This window comes from Vanacampus margaritifer, chromosome 12 (genome assembly GCF_051991255.1).
Source record: "Vanacampus margaritifer isolate UIUO_Vmar chromosome 12, RoL_Vmar_1.0, whole genome shotgun sequence".
Classification (NCBI taxonomy): Eukaryota; Metazoa; Chordata; class Actinopteri; order Syngnathiformes; family Syngnathidae; genus Vanacampus; species Vanacampus margaritifer.
In genome coordinates this window covers 2764888-2791891 of record NC_135443.1, presented here as the reverse complement: position 1 = coordinate 2791891, position 27004 = coordinate 2764888, and the positions used below count along the sequence as shown (strand labels likewise).

The 27004-nt window shown below is 43.5% G+C and overlaps 2 protein-coding genes across 5 annotated transcripts; both read right to left on the bottom strand.

Annotated features, from left to right (window-relative positions):
* Positions 1–72: 72 nt before the first annotated feature.
* On the bottom strand, positions 73–14665 carry LOC144061498 (monocarboxylate transporter 9-like). Of its 4 annotated transcripts, none has more exons than XM_077582010.1 (7): positions 14339–14665; positions 13322–14044; positions 9006–9229; positions 7127–7270; positions 5690–5785; positions 3064–3918; positions 73–2165 (listed from the first exon to the last, which is right to left on the bottom strand). In XM_077582010.1, the coding sequence occupies exons 3-7, from the start codon at positions 9196–9198 to the stop codon at positions 1978–1980; spliced, it is 1476 nt and encodes a 491-aa protein (XP_077438136.1). In that variant the 5' UTR covers positions 9199–9229; positions 13322–14044; positions 14339–14665; the 3' UTR covers positions 73–1977. The 4 variants fall into 4 exon arrangements, with proteins under 4 accessions (XP_077438136.1, XP_077438137.1, XP_077438135.1 ...); XM_077582011.1 differs by having other exon boundaries at positions 13322–13446; XM_077582009.1 differs by lacking the exons at positions 13322–14044; positions 14339–14665 and adding an exon at positions 10601–11726 and having other exon boundaries at positions 3064–3464; positions 3540–3918.
* A 990-nt stretch (positions 14666–15655) lies between these two features.
* Positions 15656–25744, bottom strand: LOC144061499 (coiled-coil domain-containing protein 6-like). The gene is made up of 9 exons (XM_077582012.1): positions 25381–25744; positions 23353–23502; positions 20922–21050; positions 19939–20042; positions 19680–19840; positions 18486–18642; positions 17917–18017; positions 16506–16627; positions 15656–16412 (listed from the first exon to the last, which is right to left on the bottom strand). Exons 1-9 carry the CDS (start codon positions 25633–25635, stop codon positions 16212–16214), a joined length of 1380 nt encoding a protein of 459 aa, XP_077438138.1. The 5' UTR covers positions 25636–25744; the 3' UTR covers positions 15656–16211.
* Between the last annotated feature and the right edge of the window lie 1260 nt (positions 25745–27004).

Here is a 27004-nt window from a genome sequence, read left to right as displayed (position 1 = left end):
GTACAATAATCAAATTGATATGTTGGCTGACCATCCTTCTGTGCATTGCATAAAATAAACACACACAAAGTCTTCAAAACATTTTTTATTGGCACGATGCATACAAAAGAATTGAATAGAAATAAAATACATAGATATAATAAGTGTAGGAAAACAGACATAACCGCGTCTATGCAAAGTGAGTGTCAGTTGCATCACGTCTGCACCCTGTATTGCATTCACTGACACAAAAAACGCACAAGAACAATCTTTACCTGCTACTAGAACTACTTTCCGTTGTTTCCTGAACAACATCCAAGTGATTCTCAAAGCCTACGTGTGATTACACGCACACAGTTACAACATAACTTACGGATCTACAGCCAGGTGCATGTAAAAGTCACTCGTAAATTGGACTTCAACTAGCGCTAATACAAAAAGTATATCAAACAACACACAAGTTTGCACAGTGCACCCGTGTGTGCGTGCGCACATACAAACACACGCAACAAATACAAACATGTCGCTGGCGACGGGCCAAAACAAGGTGGCAAGTTTCATGTTCTATACTTTTGGTCAGTCCAAACGCGTTGGGGTCATTTTTACCAATTATTGATCAATCTAAAGTGTTAAAAATGTCTTCTTCTCTTTAATGGTTGAAAAAAACAACACGTCGTTTTTGGGGTCTCTGAAAAGTGACCATTTTAGAGGTACAAGATTTTGGCCCGACACCAGCGATATGCATGGAAAAGGACCAGCCCGGTCAAAAATATTTATGCTACAAAGAGATAAAATATGAAAAGGGAAAAAAAATGATTTGACATGTCTTTGATCCTGACACTTCTTTTGCTGTAAAAAGTTCTACAGAAACCAGAAAAATAAACATTTTAAATGAATGCATCTGACAGTGCCAATCAATACTGAGCGTTATTATATTTTTTGGCACAGCTCTTGTATTGGAGCTCAATCGATTGTGCAAGTGTAAGCTCACGTTTGTGATATTAAGTTGAAGAAGAAAAAAAAAGTTGAAAATATCTACAAAGCAAGACGTGTGCGTTGTTCTAACGGGCGTTACGTGGAACGAGCAAAGACGCTTTTGTAATGTACAAGACGTGCCATTGGGATGGACAGACAAAACACTTGTTGCTTAGGTTACGATTATTAACTCATTCACTCCCAGCCATTTACACCGAAGCAACCCCCTTCGCTCCCGGCCGTTTTACTGGATTTTGACTGACTTTGCGAGGCCCGCAGAATATTATGTTCTATTGCTATGAAAACATGGAACCTACCAAAAGAAAGATTAGGATCTCCTCTTTCATCAGGAAAGAACAAGTATATTTCTATCTGTTTCCGTTTAGCTGCAATTAGCATTAGAATATAGCGAAGTTTCATCATTATTCACAAATCAGTTTAAAACACTGGGGGAAAGAGCTTTTTGCAATATGCCCCTGGTTGATCTCTTATACTCTGCTGCCACCTGATGGCCGTTTTTGTAATAACTACCATTGCTTCAAGCATTCTCTTCACTCCAGAGGCTGCATCAAAAACCTGTATGCTGTAGCATAAAAGAACACAGAAAAAAACGTATAAGTACGTCTTTGGGAGCATGGTCATATTTGAAATCCAACACATTTATACGTTTTTTGGGAGCAAATGAGTTAAAGAAGCTCAGTCAGTCGTCTCAATTCTTGAAGTTTTGTTTGTGCATTTCTAGTGGTTTCAAGTTTCAGCGCACAGCCGTTGATTTGGACCACCCCGTAAAATGAGGTTATTAAGAAGACCCCCCTTCAGCGGATGTGCAACGAGTGTTTGACGTGAACCTGAGAAATGCAGGCGTGCTTTTTGGGAGGAAAGTCCTTTATTTCCTCTGGCAAGTATTTTGGCGCGTGGAAAACCTGGCAGCAGTTCACGGGGCAAACCGTGCTTGTTGCACTCAAGAGGTTCTTCGGGTCGAGTTTTCTGAGTGTTGCCGTGTTTACCCCCGTGTGCCGGCATTCAAGCTACAGAGGCCACTTTGTCACAGTTGATGGTGTACTGGACGTCCGGCCTGTCGGTGTCGGACGCCGGTTTCCCGGTCCAGCAAGGCAGCGTGAGCAGGGAGAGAACCAGCGCTCCCAGCAACACGAAGCCGCCGCTGAAGTAGAACGCCAGGTCGTACGACTGCGTCCAGTCGAAGAACCAGCCTGAAAGGGGATGAAACACAAACAGTGGGTCAGCCCGAAAACATGGAACCAAGTGGTCTAGGGCTCAGGTAGTTCTACTGTATCACTTGCACGACTTCTTGGATAGTTCTGTAAACTTCAGTCAAGCAAATCTATTTTCTGGGTCACCTGCAGTAAGCAGATTTCATTCTTGGGTAGTTCTGCCACTGCACGAAGTGGATCGGTTCTTAGGTTGTCGTGTCTCTTTGCACAAGGCAGACACAGTTCTTTGGTAGTTCTGTCATTTTGTGAGAAGTGGGTCTGCTTAGGTAGTTCTGTCCCTTGTCACAGTCAAAGTCCAGTTCTTAGGTAGTTCTATCCTTTGTCACAGTCAAAGTCCAGTTCTTAGGTAGTTCTGTGACTTCTGTCCCTTGTCACAGTCAAAGTCCAGTTCTTAGGTAGTTCTGTCCCTTGTCACAGTCAAAGTCCAGTTCTTAGGTTATTCTTTCACTTTGCAAAGATGGTCTAGTTCAGTTCTTGGGTACATAGTTCTTTCACATTGACCCAAAGCGGGTCCATATATTATGTAGATCTGAGGACGCCGGGTTCTTAGTTAGAGTCTTGTTTCTGCTCAAAGTAGATCTAGGACTAGTAGTTTGGTCACAAGCAAAGTTGGTCCAGTTCTTAGGTAGTTCTGTCAGGTTCCGTAAGGCGAATGTAGTTCTTAAAGTGAACCAGTTCTTGGGTAGTTTTGTTACATGCAAAAAAGGACCATGACTTTGTGCAAAGTGGCCCAGTTCTTCGGTTTTTGGAACACTTCACACAAAGAACCTCATTTCTTAGTTCTGCCACTGCGCGAAGCGGGTCCAATTCTTTGGTAGTTTTGTCGCGTTCCCCGACGTGAACCCAGGTCTAAGGTAGTTTTCGTTCATCTACTCACCAACTAGAGGCGGTCCCAGCATGATCCCGAACCCGCCGAAGAACATGACGATCCCGTGGGCTTGCGTGAGTCTATCCAAGCCGACAATCTTGGTGGTGATGTAGGACGTGATGGACCAGTTCCCCGAGAAGAAGCCCAGGACGGCCACCAGGATCTGCAGTCCCGGGTAGCTTTTGGTGACGGGGATGAGCAGCAGCGCGACGCCGCCGGCGAACATGGTGAAGGCGTACAAGTAGATGCTGTTGATGCCGCGGATGTCCACCAGGATGCCGAGCACCAGCTTGCCCACGCAGGTGGCGATGGCGCCGATGGACACCAGCGGGATGACGCTGACCTCCTCGATGAGTCCCTGGCTCTGCGCCACGTCCTCGATTAAGAGCACGGGCGGGAACGCCCCCAGGCTGAAGAGGAAGACGCCGATGCAGAAGGCCACCATGACTTGGTCCTGCAGGATCTCGGACATGACGCTCACGTACTTGGCGTAGGCCTGCCTCTTTTTCTTGACCACTTTCATGATGCCCAGCCGGGCCAGGACGCCGCCGCTCCTCTTCTTCTTCTCCGCCTGAATGCCGTCGATGGTGATGAGGATCTCCGTCGCCAGACTTTTGTCTGTGGCGGCGGAACCCGGCGCCGTCTTCAGCTGGGGCTTTTGGAAGAGCTGCTCCTCCGTGCTGCGCTCCAGGGCCGCCTTCTGTTTGAGGTAGTAGCCCGGCATGTCGAGGGGCCTCATGAAGCCGGCGCAGGCCATCAGGTTGAGCGCCAGCGCGCCGATGATCAGCAGGCAGCCGTCCAGGCCGTACAGCACGATCAGCTCGTTCTGAGCCGTGGCGTAGATGAAGGCGCCGACGCTGGTGCCTGGACGGGAGACGGCCGCGATTCAAGTTGATTACTCTTGTCGTCATTGAATATTTTTAGAATCCGTTCATGTAAGGATTGCTCAATCCGATTAATCGACTAATCGGATTAATTTTTCATTAAGGTGTATTACAAAAAGCATTTTCGCCCCGATTAGCGTGATAGGTGTTTATTTTGTACTTTGTATCATATAGTGATTTAAAAAAAAAAGGGGATTGATGTTGTACTGTTATCGGTTCGGTCATTGTTTGCAAATGTCTCATTTTGATGAACTCATTCACTGCCATTGTCGGCTATATACGTCAAAAATTCATTTGAACTATTTCTATTAGTGTAACATTTTTCCCACTTTTGTTAACAAATGTATGAAAAGTTGTGGGGGAGGGGGGGAATTGTACATTTAATACAGATATCAAATTTGTGATTAATCGTGAGTTAATTAGTGAAGTCATGTGATTAATTATGAATAAAAAAATGAATTGCCTGATGCCCCTAATTTTTATTAAAATGTTCTACTTTTCAAAAAAAAATAAAAAAAATTACCTTTAAGAAGAAAAGATTATTAAAAATTAGGGGCGTCAGGCGATTACATTTCTTCGTAATTAATCGCATGACTTTACTAGTTAACTCACGATTAATCACAAATTTGATATCTGTTCTAAATGTTTTTTTATAGGTTTTCATACTTTTGTTAACAAAAGTGGAAAGAAATGTTAAACTAATAGAAACAGTTCAAATGAATTTTGGACGTCTATAGCCGTCAATGGCAGTGAATGAGTTAAACACAGAAGAAAATCGGCCTTCTTTCATGAAGGACTGCAGAAACCAGTGAACCATTACTGTTGTTGATATGCTGAAATCAGAGGATTTGAACAAGTTTGAACTCGATTATTAAAATAGCTGTCGATTAATTTGACAATTGATTACTTGTCGATTAATCGAATCATTTTAACAGCTCTAAAAAGATGCATCGCTGTCGCCTAGCAGAACTTGGGCGAGCGACTTGGACTATTTGCCAGCCCATCTCAGTTTACATGCAGAACCATTCATTCCTATCGACAACTTGATGATCATTTTTGAAATGGACCAAACGTGGATGCATATTTATGAAACGACGATTACATACGTTTGGATCCTTTGGCGGTACTAATTTGCTTGAGAAGACACTTGGAATCTTGTGACCGTCATGTCACAAGATCAAGCTGGCTGCGTAACAATGAATAATGAACACTAAAACGAAATATTGCGATAGCTCAGCAGCTTCCATAATATCTTGCATTTGCAGGGTGTGGACGTGGACTTTATACAGGAAGTGGACCGAGCTCACGCGGCGTCACCCATCGAACCATTATCGGCTAATTTGGCAGCCGTCCACGTTTTGGCTGTTTGGCCTGCGCAAAGTGACCGCATTTAGAGATAACCGATACACAGACCATAATAAACAGCAAAGTGGAAAGGAAACTCCGCAGAAAAATATTTATAGTGAAGCAAAATACGATCATTTTCTTTCAACCCCGTGCAATCGATTTTTGGGCAAATTTGCATTTTTGCAAACCTTTGAAAAATCAGCACCGCAGTTGGCGCTGCCGGCTAAACCCGCCCGCTTTTTTCTGGCCTCCCAAAACTCCCCAAAACATTCCGCCCGTGCTGCACTGCAGATGTTTTTACCCGCTCGGTTTCCCACGCTTGCCGAGCGGTGACGCAGACGTGAAAGCGGCGAGGCACGGAAAAGGGGACTTTAGAGCAGCAGTGTCGGAGGAGGGGGCCGTACCTGTGGTGACGATGCCGAGGGCGAGGCCGCGCCGCTTGTCAAAATACTGACAGGTGATTGTCAAGGTGGCCGCATAGACCAGACCGCAGCCCAGACCTGCGTGAGGACGAGACGAGAAGGCGGCGAGAGGAATTTATATTAGGGAGAAAAAGACAAGAATGTTAATTTTGCAATGTGTGTGAAGATTCAAATACTGAATGACAAAATATGGAAACGTGTGGAATGATTTAGAATGATGTGAAACGCTATAGAATGAAATGGCTGTTGTTTTTTTTATGTGTCATTTGGAATGAATGAAGAATGTTTTTGTGGGTAATTGTGGAAATGTTGGCATGTGGAAGATCATTCTCAAGGTGAACTGAATGAGCTGAACATTGCAGTTTAGAATGGTTGTCATCTATTTTGTTAAATGTGTCTTTGTGAATAAATTAGTTTTTTTTTTTAGTGTGAGAATAGTGAAAATGTTGACTTTTGGGTGCATGTGAATTTTTGCCATGAGCTGATTTTTTTCAAAATCCCAAATGGGAATGATGTGCTGTGAATCTGTTATGTTGAATGTCCCATTGGAAATGAATGGGGACATTTGGGTTTGAAAATGCAGAATTTGGGGGAAACTGTTGAATTTCTGCAATGAGACGAGTAATGACCCCCGTGATGAGAATTTTTGGAATATGCTGACATTGGAATGATGTGAATCGGATGAAATATGTGGAAGGAGATGCATGTCAAAAAAACGATTTTGTGCTGGCGAGAGTTTGAATTTTGATGTCATTAGTTGTATTTATAATCTTGAGATTTGCCAAATGAGTTTTATAAATTAATATCAGCAGTGGATTAACAAATTGTCCCGCCGGTGTGCAGTGTTAGTGTTAAAATGTGACTTTATTTCTATTTCTATTTCGTATGGAATATTTTTTCCAGAATCCAAACACGTCAGTTGCGACGAGTTCGCTGATTCTAAATGTTGTAAACGCACACGCGGGCGGGCACGGCACGTCTGTGCTCGTTTGTGTCCTACGTCTTATGCCGCATTGCCATGTGGTGCCATCCATACGCGCACACGCAAAAACGGCGATCTGAAAATACGCCGCACGTGCATGAGGCAACATCTCTATAAATAAAGCGGGGCCTTGCAATACGCATAGCGTCCACTCGGGGGCCACGGCTTCCTGCTTTCGGCAGCGTTACGTACGCTTCATTTCGTATGAGGTAACAGGTGGCAAAGGGTCATAAAAGGTCACGCCCGGATGTGCCAAACAAGTGCCGCTCTTATCACGACGCTCATTTTCATTAGCTGTAATCAGCTCCCGTGTTACATCATCGCAGCTCTTTCGAACCACGATCCATATTTGCGTGAGTTTCAAAAGGGATAAGAAGCTTAAGGCCGATGTCAGATGACCGCTTGGACATCAAAGGCATTCCTGGGCCGGCGCTTACCCACGACGATGCCGTAGGAGAAGATGAGGAACTGGACGTTGGGTGCGAAGGCGCTGAGCATCAGGCCGCCGGCCACCATGACGCCGCTGAAGATGGTGACGGGCCGAGCGCCAAAGTTGTCCACGCAGGCGCTGCACACGGGACCTGCGACCAAAGACGGGGACAAATTGATGCCGGAAGACAAATGGAACCTTTAGGAAGTGCTGACAACAAAAAAGAAAAGGCCCCGTGAGCCAAAAGATCTTTAGATATATATTTTTTTTTTGGACCCACTGTTTTTGCTTCACGCTTGCGTGGTTCGAAAGCAACCTTCTACTCGCGCTTGTTTGCTTTTCCAGCTCAAAATGGACGACAGCAGCTCAGCGAGCCGCTAAAGTGCTCATCAAAGACACGTCGGGTTCCCCCTTCCGCCCTGTTGTTGCAAATGCTGCAGAAAAACACCTGCGGCTTAGCGCCATCGTTTGAATTCCCTCCCCGAGTCCGCGCCTGCTTTTATCAGCGGCGCCACAAGAGGATGGAAACAAGGTCAGGTGTAAAGGTCAAGCTTTAGTGCGCCACTTTTTAGTGGGGGGGGGGGGGGGGGGCATAATGGGGCATGACAGCAGATGACGGCGCCAAAACATCAAATGCGCTGCCAAAACATTGATGAAGAAGCCACTCCTTTGTGATCTACAGTTTGCTCGGTCATAACTGGCATCCACACAAAATTGAGATTCTATATATTACTACTATATAAAAAAATATATGAAGTTCCTCTTTGTTATGTTTTGTTAAAATAGTCATGACATGAAAAACATTGTTTGTCTGTTGTAAAAATGTGCTGAATTTTTTTTTTTAATAAAACAAACTATCGCACGATGAGAGTGCAAGAAATGATTGACACCTCTTAAGGTATACCTTCGATCTCTGATTTGTTGTTTTTTAAGCTAGAGGCAGATTTTTTTCCCGATGATCATAATGATCATTTTATTCTGTCTAGTCATAATATTATGCAACTATTTGCCTCAGAAAGTGCTTTCATGTAGACACTCTTGATTTCACGTTTCATCATTTTGAGTAGTTTTATTGAATATTTGTTCTGTTTTTCTGAATATTTTTGTTCAGTTTTTTTTTTTTACATTTTAATTAATTAATTCTGAAAAACTAATAAAATACTAAATAATCAGGAAAAACGAAAAAATTGATTATTCAGAAAAATGGAAACAAATATTTAAAAATATTCAGAAAAACAGGAAAAAAACATTTAAAAAAATAGGGAAAATACTAATACTGTAATAGGAAAGACACAAATAATATTCAATAAAACAGAAACTTAAAAAAAAAAAATTAAAAAAAATGCTCCTCCCCAAAAAACAACTCAGAAAAACAGAAAAAAATATTAAATGAAGCAGAAAAAAATACTCCAAAAAACAGAGCCAAAATTTTCTTTTTTTGTCATTAAAAAATTCTGAAAAACATAAAAAAAGAATCAGAAAAAAACAAAAAAAGGATTATTCTGAAAAAAAGGAAACACATATTTAAAAAACTGAAAAAATATTCAGAAAAACAGGGGGAAAACTATTTAAGAAAAACAGGAAAACACTTGGAAAGACACCAAAAATATTAAAAAAATGTTTTTTAGTTTTTATCAAGTTGAAGAAGAAAAAAGATCACAAAAAGTCTTGAGTGAAAATCTTTTACAAGTTTTTTTTTTCACTTTTCACTCAATCCGAATGATAGTGGTTGACTTTCTAAACTAGATTTTTGCCACTTATGGAGCAAATGAAGGCAACCGACGTACAAGGAACAACAACCACAACATTTCTGACAGCGCCAATAAAAACGGAACATTTCAATCTCTCTTTCGTTTTTTTGGGGTCCACACGTGTGTGCTACTCACTCGCAATGAGGCCCACTCCGGCCACCAGGGAACCCACCCAGGCCGTCATGCCTTTGCCCTCCTGGAAGGCGTGCAGCCACTCGGGGTAGAGGACGCCCACCGACTGCGGGGAGCCGTAAGCCAGCAGCTGGGCCAGGAAGGAGGCCACCACGATGGCCCAGCCCCAGCCGCCGTCCAGCGCTTTGGAAGCCATGTCGGCGAGGTCGCTGCCGCCCGCCGGGATCCTGCGTGGGGAGGGGGACAAATCAATTCGCCGGCATCGTTTGCAAAGTGTGCACTTCTTGGGTTCGTCTCCTGGATGTGTCTGAGGACACAGTCGGTGCACTTTTGCTTCTTATAACCACACCTTGGAGGAGGGGAAAGTGAGTGTGTGGGGGGAGCGCTTGCTGCTGTGTGTGGCCAGCATCTTCATCTTGACTCAGAACAATCACTCAATCACAATTCATAAGCGCATTTTCATTTGGTAAATTCTCAAAATGTCCTCCTCAAATGTTGCAATATTCCAGAAAACTTGTGCACACAAATTCCCATCTGATGACCTCTTGCAAGGGTTATTAGCCTTCCGAAATTGTGTTTCAAGGCAAGTGTTAGGGTTTTGTGGACTATTGAGGAGTTTAAAGTCATGTGTCAAGACAAGATTTGGGTTTCGTGACAGGGTTAGGGCTTTACATACAAATGAGCAAGTACCAATACCAGTGATTGTTACTGGGATGGTACCAGCTTTATTTTCAACCTAGACATAGTGTCTCCAGCGTGTCCCCGGGGCCTCCCGCCGGTTGGACATGCCCGGAACACCTCGCCAGGGAGGCATCCAGGCTCCTGATACTTAATTGAAAAAAATAAAATAAAATCGCCATCAAGTAAGTCCTCCTTGCCAGTAGTTGGCGCTGAATCTGCATCAAGAAAGAAAGGTCTTTGAAATTTTTCATCATTGTGATAAATGAAATTTTAGTGGAAGATTTGGGCTTTCAAAACAGGGTTAAATAGTTTTAAAATAACGTTTAGTGCTCAAGTTCCAAAGTAGGGGTTCTACCCTACAATAGAATTTGTAGTTAGGGTTTCAAATCATGTTTTGCTTAGGGCTAAGATTCTTAAAATGAGGTGGGTTTTTTTTGTGAGGGTTGAGGTTTCAATCAAGTATTGTTGGTTTAATGTATATTTTTTTAGCCAGAATGTGTTTCAAGTCAGGATTTCTAGCCTGGGATAGGGTTTGCAATATAGGTTTTAAATCATGGCTTCACGCATATCATCAAGAATATGTCGCTTATTTCTTTGCTTCCCTCATTGTGACTTTCCTTTCTTCACTAGCACATTCCCTCCCTACTTTTTGGTGGCAGGCTGTTTGCGTGCGAGCGCAACTGAAAAACAAAAACAAAAACAAAACAAACCACTGCAGCAACAGCAGCATTCCGCCTTGCTTTTGTTTACAACGCAACGACAACGGCGCAGACCCTCTCGTCATGTGTCACGGTTAGTCGAACCGCACGTCAAGACGACGTAGAGCCTCCAGGTCGTAATAGAAACCATCTCATGTTAACGGCTGTTATGTATTTTTTTGGGGGGGGATTTGGTCGAACAATCCCTGCGGAACTCACCTCAACATCAACAGCAGCAGCAGCAGCCGTTGCTGACGCGCGCTCCTCCGCGACAACTTTCCATGTACGGGATGGAACGACGACAAGCGGTTTTGTAGAGGGAGAAAAAAAGCTAACAAAACAAACGCGGCGTTGTTTTGGTGACGTCTGGTAGAGGAGGTGTCGACGAGACGCTGAGCATCAGCGCACTGCGCCTCCTCCGCCTCCTCCTCCTCCTCTTCGTCGTCGTCTTCTTCTGGTTTTCTGGCCGCTTTGTGGCCGACGAGGCGATCAAACCGGTTCGAAGCTGTTCTCGCCGGCCAGCAGGAGCGCGACTGCCCCGTGAGCATACGGATGCTCTTTATGAGCAATACAAAAAAAAAATAAAAAAGCCACACATGACACACCTTTTATAAATCATTTCATATTAATAATTTACCTCAGATAAGCGGCCAAAAATGGAAGGACAAAAGCTAATTGGTAATAGTTGGTTATTAAGTGGACTTGTACACGTGCAAGATGGGAAGTTATAAGGGGGCCGACGAATATAAAAGAGGGGATGTATCGATTAATAAATAAATAAATAAATAAAATCTTTATACACAAAACTTAGGGCAGTCTCACCTCGGGGTGTACTCACGTTTGTTTGCCAGTGGTTTACATGCGAGTTGTTATTTTGTGGATACAGTAAGTGTGCAATGTTATACAAGATGTACACTGATTACTTTAAATTACAGCAAAAAATAAAGAAGGAGATGGTACATTTTACACGGCAAGCTGTCGTCAAAATGTGGGCATTAATCTCACTTAGGGGTGTTCTCACTTTTGTTGCCAGTGGTTTACATGTGAGTTGTTATTTTGTGGCTACAGTAGGTGTGCAATGTTAGACAAGATGTACACTGATTACTTTAAATTGCAGCAAAAAATAAATAAGGGGATGGTACATTTTACACGGCAAGCTTATTAATCTCACTTAGGGGTGTTGTCACTTTTGTTGCTAGCAGTTTAGACACGAGCGACTGTCCGTTGAGTCACTTTGAGGGCACAGTCAATTTACAATGACTGTTATCCAAGTTGTAGACGGAGTCGTTGTCAAGTCCAGTTTTCATAGGCCGTAATGAATAAAACGGCTTAGCGTCTTTATGATCTCTAACAAAGAAAGCCCGATTGATGACTTGAGATGAGATTCAATCTTGATAACTTGAGGTGGCTGACTGGGGGAATTTGTTTGCGATGATGATGATGATGATGGTTATTTTTATATTCTCACTATTTTTTTTCCATCCCTTCTATTGGACGCGAAGATCTTTCGAACATTGCTGTGGTTATGAAGAACGTCAGAAGAGCAGAACCTTTGATGTTTTGTTGATGATTGACCTCTTCAGGTTCCCGCACCTTCCCACCCCACCCGTGCCCGCCATGCACATGCTCTCAATCTGGTTGGAACTGGTCTAAGGCAACATGTCACTTTAATGCCAGTGTGAGCGCTACGCAAATACTTCTCGCTCCTGTCACTTTTCCTGGCAGGAGGGGGATTACTGGGCCGAATTCTTTTCCAGAAAATACAGCAAAGCGCCGCTATGGAAGCGGCAAAGGTCCTGAGGAATTTTATCCCCCCCCCCCCCCCAACAAGTGTGGGCCTTTGTTCGCTTTCTTTCATCAGGTTGAGTTCCTCCTATGCGACTCCCCCCCACAATTTGTGACCTTGCGAAGGTTGTGGCAAAGTGTCAAGTCACACGGCAGGCAGCAGTTGTAAATTCTTTTCAAGCACTCCGCAACTTCCGTCATGAATCATTTGAACAGTAAGCAGTTCAATATGTGCAAGAAGGCATAAACACACTTTATACATCTTACTTTTGTTGAAACAAACCTGGGATTATGTTATTTACAAGTTGGGGATTTTTTTTACATGAGTGCTGTCTGTTAATATAATTTTCACTCACTGAGGCAGCACTTCATACACTTGGTTCACCGAGAATAAAATGGTTGTATGTCTGCTTTCCCCCAAAAGTACAGTACAGTAATCCCATGCTACATCATGGATTTTTAATTTATTATTATTATTTTGGTAAAGGATAGGTTACAGTAAAACCCTGCTACATGAGATCAGGACCGCCGGGCTGGCATGTAAATAAAAACGTACTTTTTTTTATTTTTTACCTTAAACATATTTGGAACAATGCTGATGAACCAATTATGTCATAGATTTGAATTTTTTATATATTTTATTTAGGTCACTTTTAGGGAGTTTTTTTTTTTGGGTGGTAATTTAAGGTTACATTTCAGAGCATATTTTAGGGCGTATTTCAGTAAGTTGCTGACATTGGGCCAAATTTGTTTACTTTCAAAATAATCACTTTTCAGGAGACACAAAAAATAAATAAAAACCGCAAGTTGGTTCATCTGTAAACATTGCATTGTCAAAGAGAGCAAGCCATTTTCAACACTTAAGATTGGTCAATAATTTGTTTGAAAACGAAAATAGCACACACACATATAGACTGACCAATAGTTAGAGAATTGTGGGGGGAAAAAACTTTGACATAGTATGATTCAGCCTGACAGGTAGATTTAACAGTAGTTAACTTTTAGGAACAACATCCTGAATTGTTTAAGGTCCATTGTGCACACTTGGGCTAGTCGGATACTATTGTTTTCTAAAATCACATGTGACTTAACTGTATAACTTGACACACTTGGAAAAGTTTGACTTGTATTTGCTGCAAAATCTAGTGCACATACGTCAACGCTCTCCCGTAGCGGTTACGTGAGCTTCGCCATCTTTCTGCAGTGACACAGGAGAAGTCGCACCATGCTGTTCTCTCCCATAGGGGGCGTCAGACCAGGGAGACCCCTCCTGCTCACCACTGGAAAAAAACACAGATCACACGCTCAAGTAGAAAAACACACAGAAAGAGAAGACGATGACACTCGTGTGTGTTACTAAAGGAAAACAGCAGCCAATGGGGAGCTCGTCAGGTGACCTCACCCTCAAAGCACATCATGTAAGATGAGCAGAGGATTGATCATGATGGGGGGGTGCTTTTTTAAGTCAGTCAAAACCAGTTTCTTGGAAATGAAAGCGGAAAGCAAGACCCTTGATGATGAATGTAGACCTACATTTTATAAAGTATGATATAAAGTGTTGTTTACTCTCTTCGTTTATGGGGTATATGCCACGGAGGAGGCGGGAATTCAGACTTCCACACTTTCAGCTTTAGCTTTTGTGCCCCTCGGAAGCGAGTTTTGTCTACGGGTGCGAGTGTGTAGTGTGTCTGTCTCAGTTGTCTGAAGCATTTCAGAGCCGAGATGCCCTGGGGAGCGCCCGGTTGGAGGGCGCGAGTTTTGGAACGTGGCCGGAAACGTTGCTGATGTGTGAAACCCGGAACTTCGAAGTAGATGGCATCCATCCCATAGTATTATGCTGCGGCGTCGGATATATCAGTTTTTCCCCCCAGTTCCGACCTGAAAGCGTTCGAGGCGAAAGTAAACAACCAAAATGGCGGATAGTGATAAATTGTTTTTTTGGGGTCATCAAAACACATTTTAACACCAGTAAACTTGCCTTCTTGCAATTTTGCTTCATTTATCTTTATCTTATTTCATAAGACTTCCATACAGTTCAGTAGTTCACTTTATAATTTCATGCAGGGAGATAGCGGCATACTGTCACGTTTGTTGTGTGACGTGAGAGAGTATGCCGAATACTTATGAATGAAGAAAGCTATCAAGTTTTAACTCGAGTAAATTGTGTTTTACCATTCACGGTCTCTTTCCAAAGGGGTCGCCATTGTAGAGTGACGTCACATTTTAGTTCGTCCGTGAAGTCCCCCCCCCCTAACTTCAGAAGTGGAATTTCCGAGTTCAAGGGGGCGTTCCCGTACACACTTCCTGGTTCAAACTCAGAAAAGTCCCGACTTCTGACCATCCTAGAATGCAGCATACTCTTGGCTGCACTGCTTCTAGTACATGTAGATGTCGATTTTTTTGGGGGGGGTCCCAATCAGATTTCAGCCTGTTACCATGCATGTTAATCTAATCTGCCCTAATGACCAAGTTTGTCTTGGCAATGAGACTGTTCCTTTAACAAGATTTCAAATTCATGCTGACCCTCGATGACATCAGCATTTTTACGTCCTCTTGATTTGTAAAACTTTTGACTATTTGTCACAATCTGCACACATTTATGAAACAGCAGCTCTGGTGAGTATAATGATTTTATTGAATTTGGTCATGTCACTAGATTATGAGGTGACACTGTACACGGCGCAGCTGCTTTATTGCATTTGTGTATAGTGTTGATGGTTCCAACGAGGATTTCTTTAAAAGGCACAACGATCAAATCAGATTCCACCATTTTGCGGCTAAAGACAAATCCAACCAGCACAAGGTTGTGCAACACATCCAGCGGCCGAACGCTCGACTGGTGAGCTCATGTCTGATCATAACAAAAAGGTGTCTCAACTTTCACCGTGGGAACTTGACAACCATCTGATGGGGAGTGACAAGGAAACAGTTGCTAGGCTATCGTGTAGCTTCTTGAGCACAAGAAGCTGCAGGGCTCAACATCGCAAGGACTTTGAGGAATAACGGACGAAAAAGTGGGATGCTTCCCATGTTTTCATCTCAAGAGATTTTAATCATACATAGAAATTTAGTTTGACAGTACCATTCATTTCGAATGTTTTAGCAGTATGTATATTTAGTGTAAAGAGCACAATGTGTTTGTTTACTTTTTTTTGCCATTATCTGATGATGGTAAAAGCGTTGACAAATACACCAGAGAGAAGAGCAAAGAGTACATGACTAAGTAACACCTCAGACTACATCGTTATTTAACAAGCGACATTTATCTGTGGTTTATGTACCAGTGTGCATCCTCAAGGAGGACCCCGCCCCTTTTTCCCTCCCCCAAATTGACTTCAACGAGCCTTGAAAATGCGGGAACAAAAAAACAAAAACAAAAACGGCGACGCGATGACACATCTCGGCAAAACGCGAGTGAACGATCAAACTGCGGAACGGATGAAAACGGGAGTGTGGGTGCTTTGTGGTGGTGTGTGTTTTTTTTTGGGGGGGGGGGGGGGCAAATTACTGCAATCGAGTGCCACATTTATAAGGCGTAAAAACAATCGATCACATCCACAGATCACATCCATCTGCGGACCCAAACATCCATCTATCGCAAAACAACAACAAAAAAGCCGCCGCGAAGCTTCTGTGCCTGCCGTTTGTGCTATCTGAAAAAGCGCCACAACAACAATTCCAACCAGCTAAAGTTCCGAAGCAATGAAAAAAAAAAAAAAAACGACAGGAGGGCGGAACGGATAATTGGCCTACGAGTCCCACAAGTGATTATTTTTCAGTACATCCATTCCGTTTAAGAGCAATTAGAAAATGTCGACGCGGGCGATTTGGCCGCTTGGCATGGCGGGCGTGCGTGCGTCGCCTCTCTCTCTCTCTCTCTCTCGCTCGCTCGCTCTCTTCTTTAAAACTTTCTAAGCTGCTTCTGAGCGCTTCTTCCAGAGCTTGTAAATGATGGAAGCTGCTGCGGTTTTGGCGTCGTGGCATCGGGCGGGCGCCCTCGCGCGCCCCGAGACGGAGACGTGTGTGTGCGGGCGGGCGGGCGGCGTTAAGGCTGGGAGGGGGGCGGCTGCGTGGCGGCGGCGTGCTGCGACATGGCCGCCGGGGAGGACATGGACTGGACCATGGGCTGGGCCGGCGGCGGCAGCGGAGGCTGAGGCTGCAGGGCCCCCGAGTGTGTGTTGGGGGACGGCGGTGGGGTCGGACGTTTGAATTTGTCGGGGCTGGCGCTTCTCCTTGGCGAGGGCCTCTGCGTCACAGAGACGGGGGCGGGGGAGAGATCACACATTTTGAACCACATTACCATGAAGTCTTTTTTTTGATACGAGTAAGACTGACTCACCGCTACGGAGTGGGAGGAGCTTCCGTGGACGTGCAGGGCGGGGGTGTTGTAGTGGGAGATGCCGGCTCTGGACAGAGTGGCCGGCGGGGTGAAGCCGACCGTGTGACTTCCGTACGAGAGACCTGCGTCGGCGAGAAGTGAAAGTTGCTCAACAGGACAGCACACTTTGGATGACATGTTTGCACGTCAGCCATTTTGAAAAAGGAACAGTTTGCTGGGGGTGGGAAGGCGGGGTTAAGAATTCCACGATAGAGTTTTGCCCCATTGAAACAACAATTTTTAAATACAAAAAAAAAAAAGACAACAAAAAACAACATTTGAGGCTGCCCGATTATGAAGAAAACATTAATCACGATTTTTTGGTAATGAATGCAATCACGATGAGGACAATCATTTGTTTTTTGGTACAAAACAAAAAAATGTTTAAACATGTAAAAAATCTTAAAGACAAAAAAATTTATTTGAAACACTAATTATGCAAGTTCTTTTTGGACCAACCACGATTGATCAAATTAGTAATAAAAAAAAAAAAGGTGCAAATATCATTTGTAATGGTTTATTATTTTAATTATTTATTCAAGCTTTTTTTTTTTTTTATACAGTATGACCGTCAATTACTTTATTATTATTTTAGCAACTTAACAGCATTACTGCTGCAACTGATGATTACTGTAATAATTGACTAATCTGCTCATTACTTGGGTTGAAGAACAGGTTTTAATTTCAATTCCTTTATTAAAAAAAATTGGACATCAATTCAAATTGACAGTGCAAAAAAAAAGGAACAAATTGCGATTCAGTTGCTTTTTTTGGTCTGTAGAGTTGCAGAAAACAGGCAAAAAATGTAAAATTCTAAAGTAATACTAAATTTTTGATTCAACAACGATAATGAGTGCTTTCATGTTGGACTACAGAAATTGGAAAAGACATGCTGAGGATTTGGAAAGTTTTCTATAAAAAAAAAAAAAAAAGCTATCCAAACGATTGATCACTCATCCAAAAAAGGTAATCAATTCAAGCCTCTAAACAGCATTAATGTTTTTTTTTTTTTTTCCCCCAATGACGACCTGCAAAATAACTAACGAAAACTATAACTGTACTTGAGTTTCCAAGATGTTGTTTGTGCGAGTTCTCCATGCTGGGAAACCCCTGACACAGATTTCCAACTCTGATTGCCGAGAAATAAAATATTTATGCTCCTTTCTTCCGGTGCAAGGATGAGCTCAAACATGAAACTGCAAGTCAACAAGGCGGACGTGATAAAAATGATGATATGGTCTGTTACATAAAGCGACTTTATGATCATGATTTTCATGTGCTTATGATAGCTTATAAAAAAAAAAAAAGTCGTTCTGTATTTGATGACAACGTGTGAACTTGCTGAGCGTTTGGGCGGCGGCGGCCATCTTACCGGGGGATATGGGCCGGCTGGAGCTGGGGGAGGGCGTGTACGGGATGGGGCTGGACACCGTCCGCGCTCGCAGGCCCTGCGCCGACATCTCGTTGAAGTACCTGATGTGAAGCAAGACCAAAAAATAAATATTAAAAAAAGGGCTGTCGGTGACTAACGCAATGTTATTGCTGCCATAATGATTATCTGTGCTCGGTGATCGGGTCACACCGTCCTGTTTTATGAGGTGGCATAATGTTACATAACGCACCTGTTTGGCTACAAAGCAATCACAACACATTCAGGCTGGATTAACGTTGCATGGTTAACGATATGATTTTTTTGTTGGTGCTATCAAGTGATGCAATTTATATGCGCAATACTTTGTAAAAAAATTGCTGAAATGTAGAATGTAAGCCTTGCGGTTGAAATTGTTTGAACATGTGAAGCAACGTTCAACAAAATGGTAAAGACACTATTTTGGAATATTATTTATAAAATGTGGACATGTCCTCCATGAGCTGAGCAATTTCACGTTCGCTCGTCTCGCGCACGTCCGACATCTTTTGCTTTCGAACCGCGCCTCGTACCGCTCGTCGTCCATCTCCAGGCTGGACTCGCTCTCCGACAACTGTCTGCACAGCGCCTCCCGACGCTCCATCTCGCGCTGGAGTTTTCTCTGCAGCCTGACGTTCTCCTCCCTCATGTGTCGCTCCTCCTCGATGTACTGCGCACGCTTCTCCGTGTCTGCGCGGGGACAAATGGCATCGCTTATGGTCGGCGCTTTTCAACCGGACAGCGGGTCAAATGCCCGATTCCAGGATCAGAAAGCAAACAAAAAAGTCTGCATTTCCATCTCACAGGGATGTGATTTGACCAAAGTGAAATTATCTGAAAATTTAGCCGGGGGTCTGGGGGCCGCTAGGTCGGAGCCCCCCGGAGCTCGTGGGTTTTCTGTGTTTTTAAGTACTTTCAATGCACTCACATGACAAAGAAATAGACAAAACAAGAGCATAAATTTTCAATGTATATTGAACTATCCCATATAAAATGGCAGTTTTAGTCAACTCAAAATCAGTCACATTCAAAAACATTGGACTGCCTTTGCTTTTAAAAACTATCACTGAGAATATCATCATATCTAACTAATGTGATTACTAAGTTAACACATAAATAATGTTGAGGGGTTCAAATTTCATGAACAAATAATTGTATCATGACCAAATGAAAAGTAACTCATATTAGAGCATACCACAAATGTCTTTGTTATAGCAGAAGATGTTATCTGTCGGAGTCATGTGCATACACAATGAACTACTTAAAAAAAAAAAAAAAAAAAAAAAAAAGCAGAATTCCGCGAATTAGCAGAGAAAATCACATCCCTGATCTCAGCACTTCCCTCTAATTTAAGGTTGGGCTAAGCACTCCCCCTAGTGGCCAGAAACGAAACAGACAGACGGGTCACAGGAGAGGCTCTCTGGTTCATGCTAATTAACCTCCATTATTTAGTTGGAAAGGCAAACCAACAATTACAATTTGGATCATCAAGTGATGATGGACTTAATTAAAACTAGAGCTGTCAAACAATTACATTTTATAATCAGATTAATCACATTGTAGAATTTTGATTAATCACGATTAATCGCTTCATTAAAAAGGCTTTTTAATCAACATTTTTTGGGTTGCTGAGGCGCAACTTCCTTCTTCGAACATTTTGGTTGCGGGCGCACCCCGTTTGCAAACCCGCAAGCATATTTGCCGCCGCTTGCCCGCCGTCCACTTACGCTGCAGCTCGGTGGTGCGCAGGCTCTTCTTAAGCCTCTCCACCTCGTTCTTCAGGAAGCGGATGTGCCGCATCATGTTCTCCGGGGAGTCGATCTCCATGGAGACGTCCCGCGGGGACGGCGGGGCCGACACGGGTTGGTCCAACTTCTCCTGGAGGATCCTGGTGGATAAAAAGTCCATAAGAACAAAAAAAAAAAAAAAAAAAAAAAAAAGATTGCCGCAATGTGACGAAAGTGATTTTGTGTGAGCAGCGCGTGCCTTTTCTCGGCCTCCAGCTTGTCCATGCGCTTCCACAGTCTGTTGACGAGGGCTTCTTGTTCCTGCTCTAATGTGTTCTCGAGGTCGATCTTTTCCCGCCTCAACTGGAGGAGTGATGAGAAAAAGAAAAAAAACATTGAGAGAAAGCGCCCGGCACATTCAAGGTCTTGGTACAGAAAGTCTTGCCGCCTGCTCGCTCGAGGACACCGCCAGCAAAAGTAAAGCGCGGTTTGAAGATATTGGCCAAATGGTTTGGGCTTGGGTTAGAGGACGTTTTCAGGAAATTCGGATCATTTTACTCACTTCCTCAAAGTGTCAATTCTCACTAAAACGTGTTAAGTGTTTTTTTTCTCTCTTGCTGTATCCGTTTGTGTAAATGGCCGGCCGGGACGACAATCATCACTTAAAGCAACACTAAGGAACTTTCAGTTTACGTTGATTATAGCGGCGCCACATGGACAAAACTGCTTTTGTTTTGCCTGAAAGAAGACCACATTTCCCATGAGGACAAGCGCATTGCGTTTTTTTGTTTTTTTTGGGCTAATGTTGATCCTTGACTGTCCTTTTATCCGGGTAGCTTTTCCTTTTTGGTCTTCTCAGACAAATCTTTTCAGTTGTTTTGCAGCTCCTGCCATGAAAGCAGTTAATTAATTGTGCGACAACATTTAAATTGACTTCTTTGTAACGAATGGGGAAAGTGATGTATGCCATAAAGCAGTCAGCACATTTGTAGTTTTTTTATTTTTTTGTGGCAGTGTTTCGACCATCCGCCTCAAAGTTGCTTAGTGCCAGTAAAAATGATAAAGACCCCCTCAGGCCATGGCAAAGGTACCATTCAACTAGTTTTAAGTCGGTGTTTTCATCAGAAGAATTATAAAAATATTTTATTAACGTTGAAAAGTTCCTTAGTGCTACTTTAATCAAAAAAATTCCGACCTGGAGACGCAAGAGTGCATATTGAAATTGAACCGAGACGTTCATACTTGCTCCAAAGTCAGCTGCTTGGAGATGGTCTCGTTCTCCATCTTCTTGATCTTCTTCATGAGCTTGTTGACCTGGAACTCCTGCTCCTGCTCCAAGTGCTGCTCCAGTTCCGCCTTCTCGTGCTGGAGCTAAGATGAAGAAAAGGAAAAAAAAAAAAAAAAGGGAAAAAAAAAAAGGGGCAAGAGCAAGTGAGGGGGCGGGAGAAAAGAGATGCACAAAAGGATGACGATGAGTCACTTGTCAACTATTTGATGACGGGAGTGTAAAAGATCAACTATGTTAGCTAAACAACTGAGCGGGGAACAAAGCGAGATGTTAAGTTAATTTTGAAAAATGACCGACGCGGCAACCACGGCAACCGCATTTGGCAGATTAAGCAGACAAATAACAGTGACAGATTATGTAAGCAACAGTTACTCGTCATCAGTAGGGAAAGCGCAAACTCATTTATGGGAAAGGACTGGCGAGGGCGGACTGGCATAGAAACGACAGCAGGCGGACGGGAGGAGAGTCGTTTGGAAGCCGCGGCGACGTCATCGTCAGCCCTCAGAGTCGCCGTCCGGGCAGGTTAAAAATACAGCTGATGAGAATGCACGAGCTGCCGGGAGCTTGCATACACGAGGACGACCCAGACGGATGATGTCAAACGCAGGCCACATTTGCACCGCGTGGCTCAAGTCAAACAATTTGGATGGTATGCGTCATCGCAGTGGAAATAGAAAATGCAGGGAATCAGAAATCTCAAATAAAAAGATGGAGGGGGAAAAATCGGATCTGCATTATACGGAGATCAGATACTCATCAATGATGTCAATGAACGACTTTGAAAAATTAACTAATTGAGATTCTTTTCACTCAATATTGCAAATTTATAAAATATCTCAACTTATTCACCAGCAGCCATTTTCACTGAAGCAACCCCCCTTCGCTCCTGGCTGTTTTACCGGATTGACTGATTTTGCAAGGCCCACAGAAAATTTTGTTCTATTGCTATAAAAGCATGGAACCTACCAAAAGAAAGATTAGAGTCTCTTCTTTCATCAAGAAAAAAAGTGTATTTCTATCTGTTTTTGTTTTTTGCAACATGGCCCTGGTTGATCGCTTACACTCTGCTGCCTCGTGCTGGTCGTTTTTGTAATAACTACCATTGCTTCAAGTATTCTCTTCAGTTCTGAGGCTGCATCAAAGCCTTCTGTATGCACTAGCATAAAAAAAAAAACGTCTTTGGGAGCATGGTAATAATTCAAATATAACGTATTTATACGTTTTTGGGAGCAAATGAGTTAACGTTGGCATTATTTATGTATTGCAGTTTTTTTCATGAGTTCTTTCAGTGCAATTAAATCCTTCAGATTTAATTTGGAATTGTACACCAATCCAGCCACAGACGGCGCCAGGACATGAAAATCTGCTCTCCCGGTGCGGTCGGCTTCAACCTGCAACGGCTCAAGGTGAGTCCGAGGATGGCGCGGCAGATCCAATTGAGCGCAAGATGGCCGCCGCAAGGTTCTGGCAAAGAGCCCAGCTCCAATGTCAGCAGTGGAGAGTCGAAAGCTGAAGACAACTATCATGTTGAGGTGATGATGCATAATGGACGCAAACGAGGTCCTTTAAGGGAAGTCTGCACAGAGGACGTTACGCAACCTCAGATTTGTTTTTTTCCTTCAAAAACTATTTTCTCACCTGAAATGATGTAAGCATATAATTGAATATATATTTTGTTTTTTTTTTGATTTTTGGACAATTGTAGTACTTTCCTTTATTAAAACAAACAAAAAAAATTCTGACGATTTTAAGGGCCGAAATGGGAATTTTTTTTATAATCAAGACTCAGAATTGCGTGTTGCACCTTCTCCATTTCTATTAGCCAACAGACCGAAACTACGATAAATCATTTAGGGAAGTGGACAGAGGGAGGACAGCTGATGGCAGGTCAACTTTGCGTATTGCGCTTTTTCAACATTCCCAACTGTCACACGAATGCAAAAAGAAGTGAAAGGCTAAACATGAAGTCAAATAAAGTTTGCTCGTTGATGGCAAGAGACTAACGTGTTGCATTTCACACTTTAGGCTATTCATCCGAGCATAAAAGGAAGTCAAACATGGTATAATAAAACCTACAAACAATACACTGGGTACTAACCATTAACTAGGATGACGTGCAGCAGGTGCAGCGGAGGCAAGTCGCCTCACATTAACACCAAACAGCCAACTTTGCTGGGCTACTTTTTATTGCAATTATTAATAATTGCCATCTTGTACATAGCAACCAACCTTTGATGTTCATTGCAACTCTAGCAGCGCATTATTTTTTACAGAACAATCTAGCCACAATTCTAAATTGCATGCCTTCAGCACCGAAGCGGAATCCATCAAATCCATCTTACGTTCTCGTTACTCGCCCCTGAACAAAATGGTGGCGCTACTCACTTGCATGAGCTTCCTGGAGAGCTCGTTGGTGAGAAACTCCTCCTCCTTCTCATAGTTGACGGCCAGGGTCTCCTTCTCCTTCTGGAGGGCTTGAATCTTCTTGAACAGGGTGTTGCTGATGAACTCTTCCTCCTGCTCCGCTCGGGCTTGCTGCGCAACAAAAGCCGCGTCAAATGTTGGTGAGCCGGGCGGGAAAACGAGTTTCACAAAGGCTGCATTTGCACTTTAAATTCTAGCGGCCGACAGATATAATAACGCCTCTTAAGCGGCATGTCCGATATGCCGTGACGGAAAATGACACAGCCTGCGTGTGACAAACTGCACTTAAGTAACTCCATGAGTGTCAACAGTTAGCAGTGATAACACAGAAGTAAACAGTAGTGCAACACGTATTACAAAAGCTAAACATTAAGTTGGCCTGGTTTGACTCGCCGCCCCATCGATTGAAACGAGGTCATTTCCACAAACTACTTTGCTCATTTAAACTCTTCTAACGTACATATTTAGACTATGTTTAAAAGTATATTATTTTGCTCTAGTTTAGATTCACAGTGTGTGTTTTCAAATGTGCACAGTCAACGCTGGCTGATTTGTGAATCCTCACCGCAAATTTATCATAAGAACATAACTAAAACAATTAGCTGAAAACACACCTAGTCACGCCTACTCAAATATTTGTGTGCTTTATTTTGTAACACCCTAAGATGCTTCCAGCTCTCTCTCTCTTTTTTTTTTTTTTTTTAAAGTTTGTGGCAAACAGCCTAGTTCCCAAGAGACGGTAATGAAAGAAGGTAAGCAGGTATGTTCAAAGATAGGAAAATGTTGTGTGAGAACTCATGCTAAGGGTTGTATGTAAAGATAGCAGAAATGTTTGGGGCAACGATGAAATGTAAAACATTTATGGGTGTCTGCTTTTGTCGCCCTGGACTCAGTGAGGGTTAACCGCATACATGGACATTTTACTTTCCAATCAACTTTAAAAGGATGATTTGGGAAGAAGCGGAAACGTCGTGATTCGACCCAAGCTCAGGCCTGCGAGCCAGCCGTGTCAACCACTACACCGCCGCCTTGCTGCAGTCACTCGAAGTGTGCCAAACCAGCCAAAATATTGTTTGCTTTGACAGGGTGGAGTCGTCTTAACCGAACAGTGGACAGAAAGTTTTCAAGGCAAGGCAAGCTGGTGATTCACTATTGTTTTTCCACTGGCATCCAAAACGGAAACATAATTTCCCCTAATGGCTCCTGGGTTATTGCAGTAATGGGAGCCTCAAAAAGGGGAGAGGGAGGGAGTGAAACAGGAGGCAGCACACACGCAAATTCATCATCTCGCCAATGCGTTTATATACGAGCTGGAATGATTTAATGAAAGGGGGGTCAAAGCTGAGGAGACACCCGGCCTGAACCTCACCTCAACCCGGCCGACACATGAGCCTCTCTCTCGGCTTAGCTAGACCAAGTTTGGCCTACATACCTCCCATCTCGACACGGCATCAGTTACAAACTCCATCAAGGCTAATGTTGCATCCATTTGGCGTTTTAGCTGCGTGTGGACGCTTTTCCCCCCCAACCACTTCGCGTGCGTGTGTATGTGTCGCCCATTTCGGATTTGAGCCCCCCAAAAGAGCTCACGCCGGTTTAATTAATGACTTCGTGAGGTGTTAACGCGACTTTGGACGCTGAGCTAAGGTTAGCGGAGATTAGCGGGGGGTGGGGGGTGGTGTGGGTACAGCAACAAAACAAAGCCAAACTAGCCTGTCTGGCTAACCGCTGGCCGGCCAACACCAACGGAGACGTTAGCACGCACGCTACGTTAGCATAGCAACATGGCTAGCTCGACAACAACACGAGAGGGGCGTGTTGAGGAATATAACACACGCGTGACATGCATTACGCGTGGAAACGGACTTATTATGCGATTCAACGGCAGCGCGTGTCGCTAGCTACATGACAAAAAAAAGGAAAAAAAGCCAGGTATCGATCAGGCTGTCATGTATGTTAGCCGCGAGCTAAGAGGCTAACGCTACTCACAATAGTGACGCTAGCTTTGCGCAGGTCCCGATTCTCCTCCTGCAGCGCTTTGCACTTGAGTTTGAACGTTTCCAGCTCGATTTTCAGAACTTTGTTCTCCTGCTGCAGCGAGGCCAGCCGGTTGGTGAGCTCCTCCAGGCGAAACTGCGAGATCACGATGCTCGGCTTGCCCGAGTTGGAGGCGCAGGTCGACATCGGGGTGGCCGAACTGCTGCCCGCGCCGTCGGTGTCGCTCTCGCTCGCGCTGTCCGCCATGGCGACTGTGAGGAGGAGGAGGAGAGCTTCGACGCAGAAGACGAGCGCCGAGCTTCGACGCAGCTCTGCTCCTGCGCAGTGTCACCTTGCTGGGGCGCCGCGGTGACAGCGCCACCATGTGGAAGTCTCCGGAAGTGCGGCGGCTCGGTCGAACTGCTCAACTATAGCACGTCATAAAGGTGAGTGAGCCAGAAATAGGTACGCAAAAAAGTGCTTTTACCCCTCAAATGGTCATAATGTTAAGATTCAAGAAATATGTTGATGACAAGTGCACTTTCTGTTCTGTGGAGGTCGAAACTGTGACTTGGCTCCGCCCCTTTGGCCAAAGTTTTTGGAGTGACGTATGCAAATTGATTACTGAAACGATTGATGGAGATTTTGAACTGTTTGGTCTCTATGAATTGGCAGCACGGTGGCTGACTGGTTAGCACGTCCGCCTCCCAGTGCAGAGGATGTGAGATCGAGTCCGGGCTTCGGCCTTCCTGGGTGGAGTTTGCATGTTCTCCCCGTGCTTGCGTGGGTTTTCACCGGGTACTCCGGTTTCCTCCCACATTCCAAAAACATGCATGGCAGGTTAATTGAACACTCCAAATTGTCCCTAGGTGTGAATGTGAGTGTGGTTGTTCGTCTCTGTGTGCCCTGCGATTGGCTGGCAACCAGTTCAGGGTGTACCCCGCCTACTGCCCGAAGCCAGCTGGGATAGGCTCCAGCACCCCCGCGACCCTAGTGAGGAAAAGCGGCCAAGAAAATGGATGGATGGATGGTCTCTATGACTTTAAAAGAATCAAGTTAAAGCCCAAGGAGATTTAAATTATTAATCTTATCATTCTTATGGCTAAAATTTACATCCATAAATGTAAATTCTTACATAGGAAAACGTATTTACTTGCTTTCCATTGTGAAATCAGGCAGTACATCGAGTCCATTAAGTTTTCTCGTAACCAAAAAGCTATCAAGACCTACAATTTATGTAAACATTTCAGTATTTTTTGTAAACTTATTTCCCCTGGCATGTTATTTAGTTTTCTTTTGTTATGTATAGTCAACAATTGTTTCAGTCATTGATTTGTCATTTTTAATAATGGCTATTGTTGTATGTTTGCAATATTTAAAAAAAAAAAAGGTACACAAAAAAGTTAATTGCTATAAAAAAAAAGAGAAAAAGAAAAGAAAAAAGGTGTTTTATTCGGTGGTGAGCCTTTTTTTTTTGGTTAAGATTGTCAATGCTGTCAGTGTTTCCAAAACTTTATTGAGAAAATGTCATGGCACTAGGGTACGGGTTTGTACAGATGCGTGTGTAAAACAAAGAATTTACTGTCATTGTGTAACCGTTTCGATAAATTGGCAGATTTAAAACGTTTTTCTAAAC

Excerpts from the sequence above, each read along its gene's own strand:
- LOC144061498 (XM_077582008.1), bottom strand. The coding sequence starts at position 10,929 with ATGCTCACGGGGCAGTCGCGCTCCTGCTGGCCGGCGAGAACAGCTTCG. Across the intron at positions 7,271-9,005 it reads CGGAGTGGGCCTCATTGCGA|GTCCCGTGTGCAGCGCCTGC; the intron begins GTGAGTAGCACA and ends CTTTGGTCGCAG. Across the intron at positions 5,786-7,126 it reads CTCCTACGGCATCGTCGTGG|GTCTGGGCTGCGGTCTGGTC; the intron begins GTAAGCGCCGGC and ends GTCCTCACGCAG.
- LOC144061499 (XM_077582012.1), bottom strand. The coding sequence starts at position 25,635 with ATGGCGGACAGCGCGAGCGAGAGCGACACCGACGGCGCGGGCAGCAGT. Across the intron at positions 19,841-19,938 it reads AAGCTGGAGGCCGAGAAAAG|GATCCTCCAGGAGAAGTTGG; the intron begins GCACGCGCTGCT and ends TTTATCCACCAG. Across the intron at positions 16,413-16,505 it reads GCTCCTCCCACTCCGTAGCG|AGGCCCTCGCCAAGGAGAAG; the intron begins GTGAGTCAGTCT and ends TCTGTGACGCAG.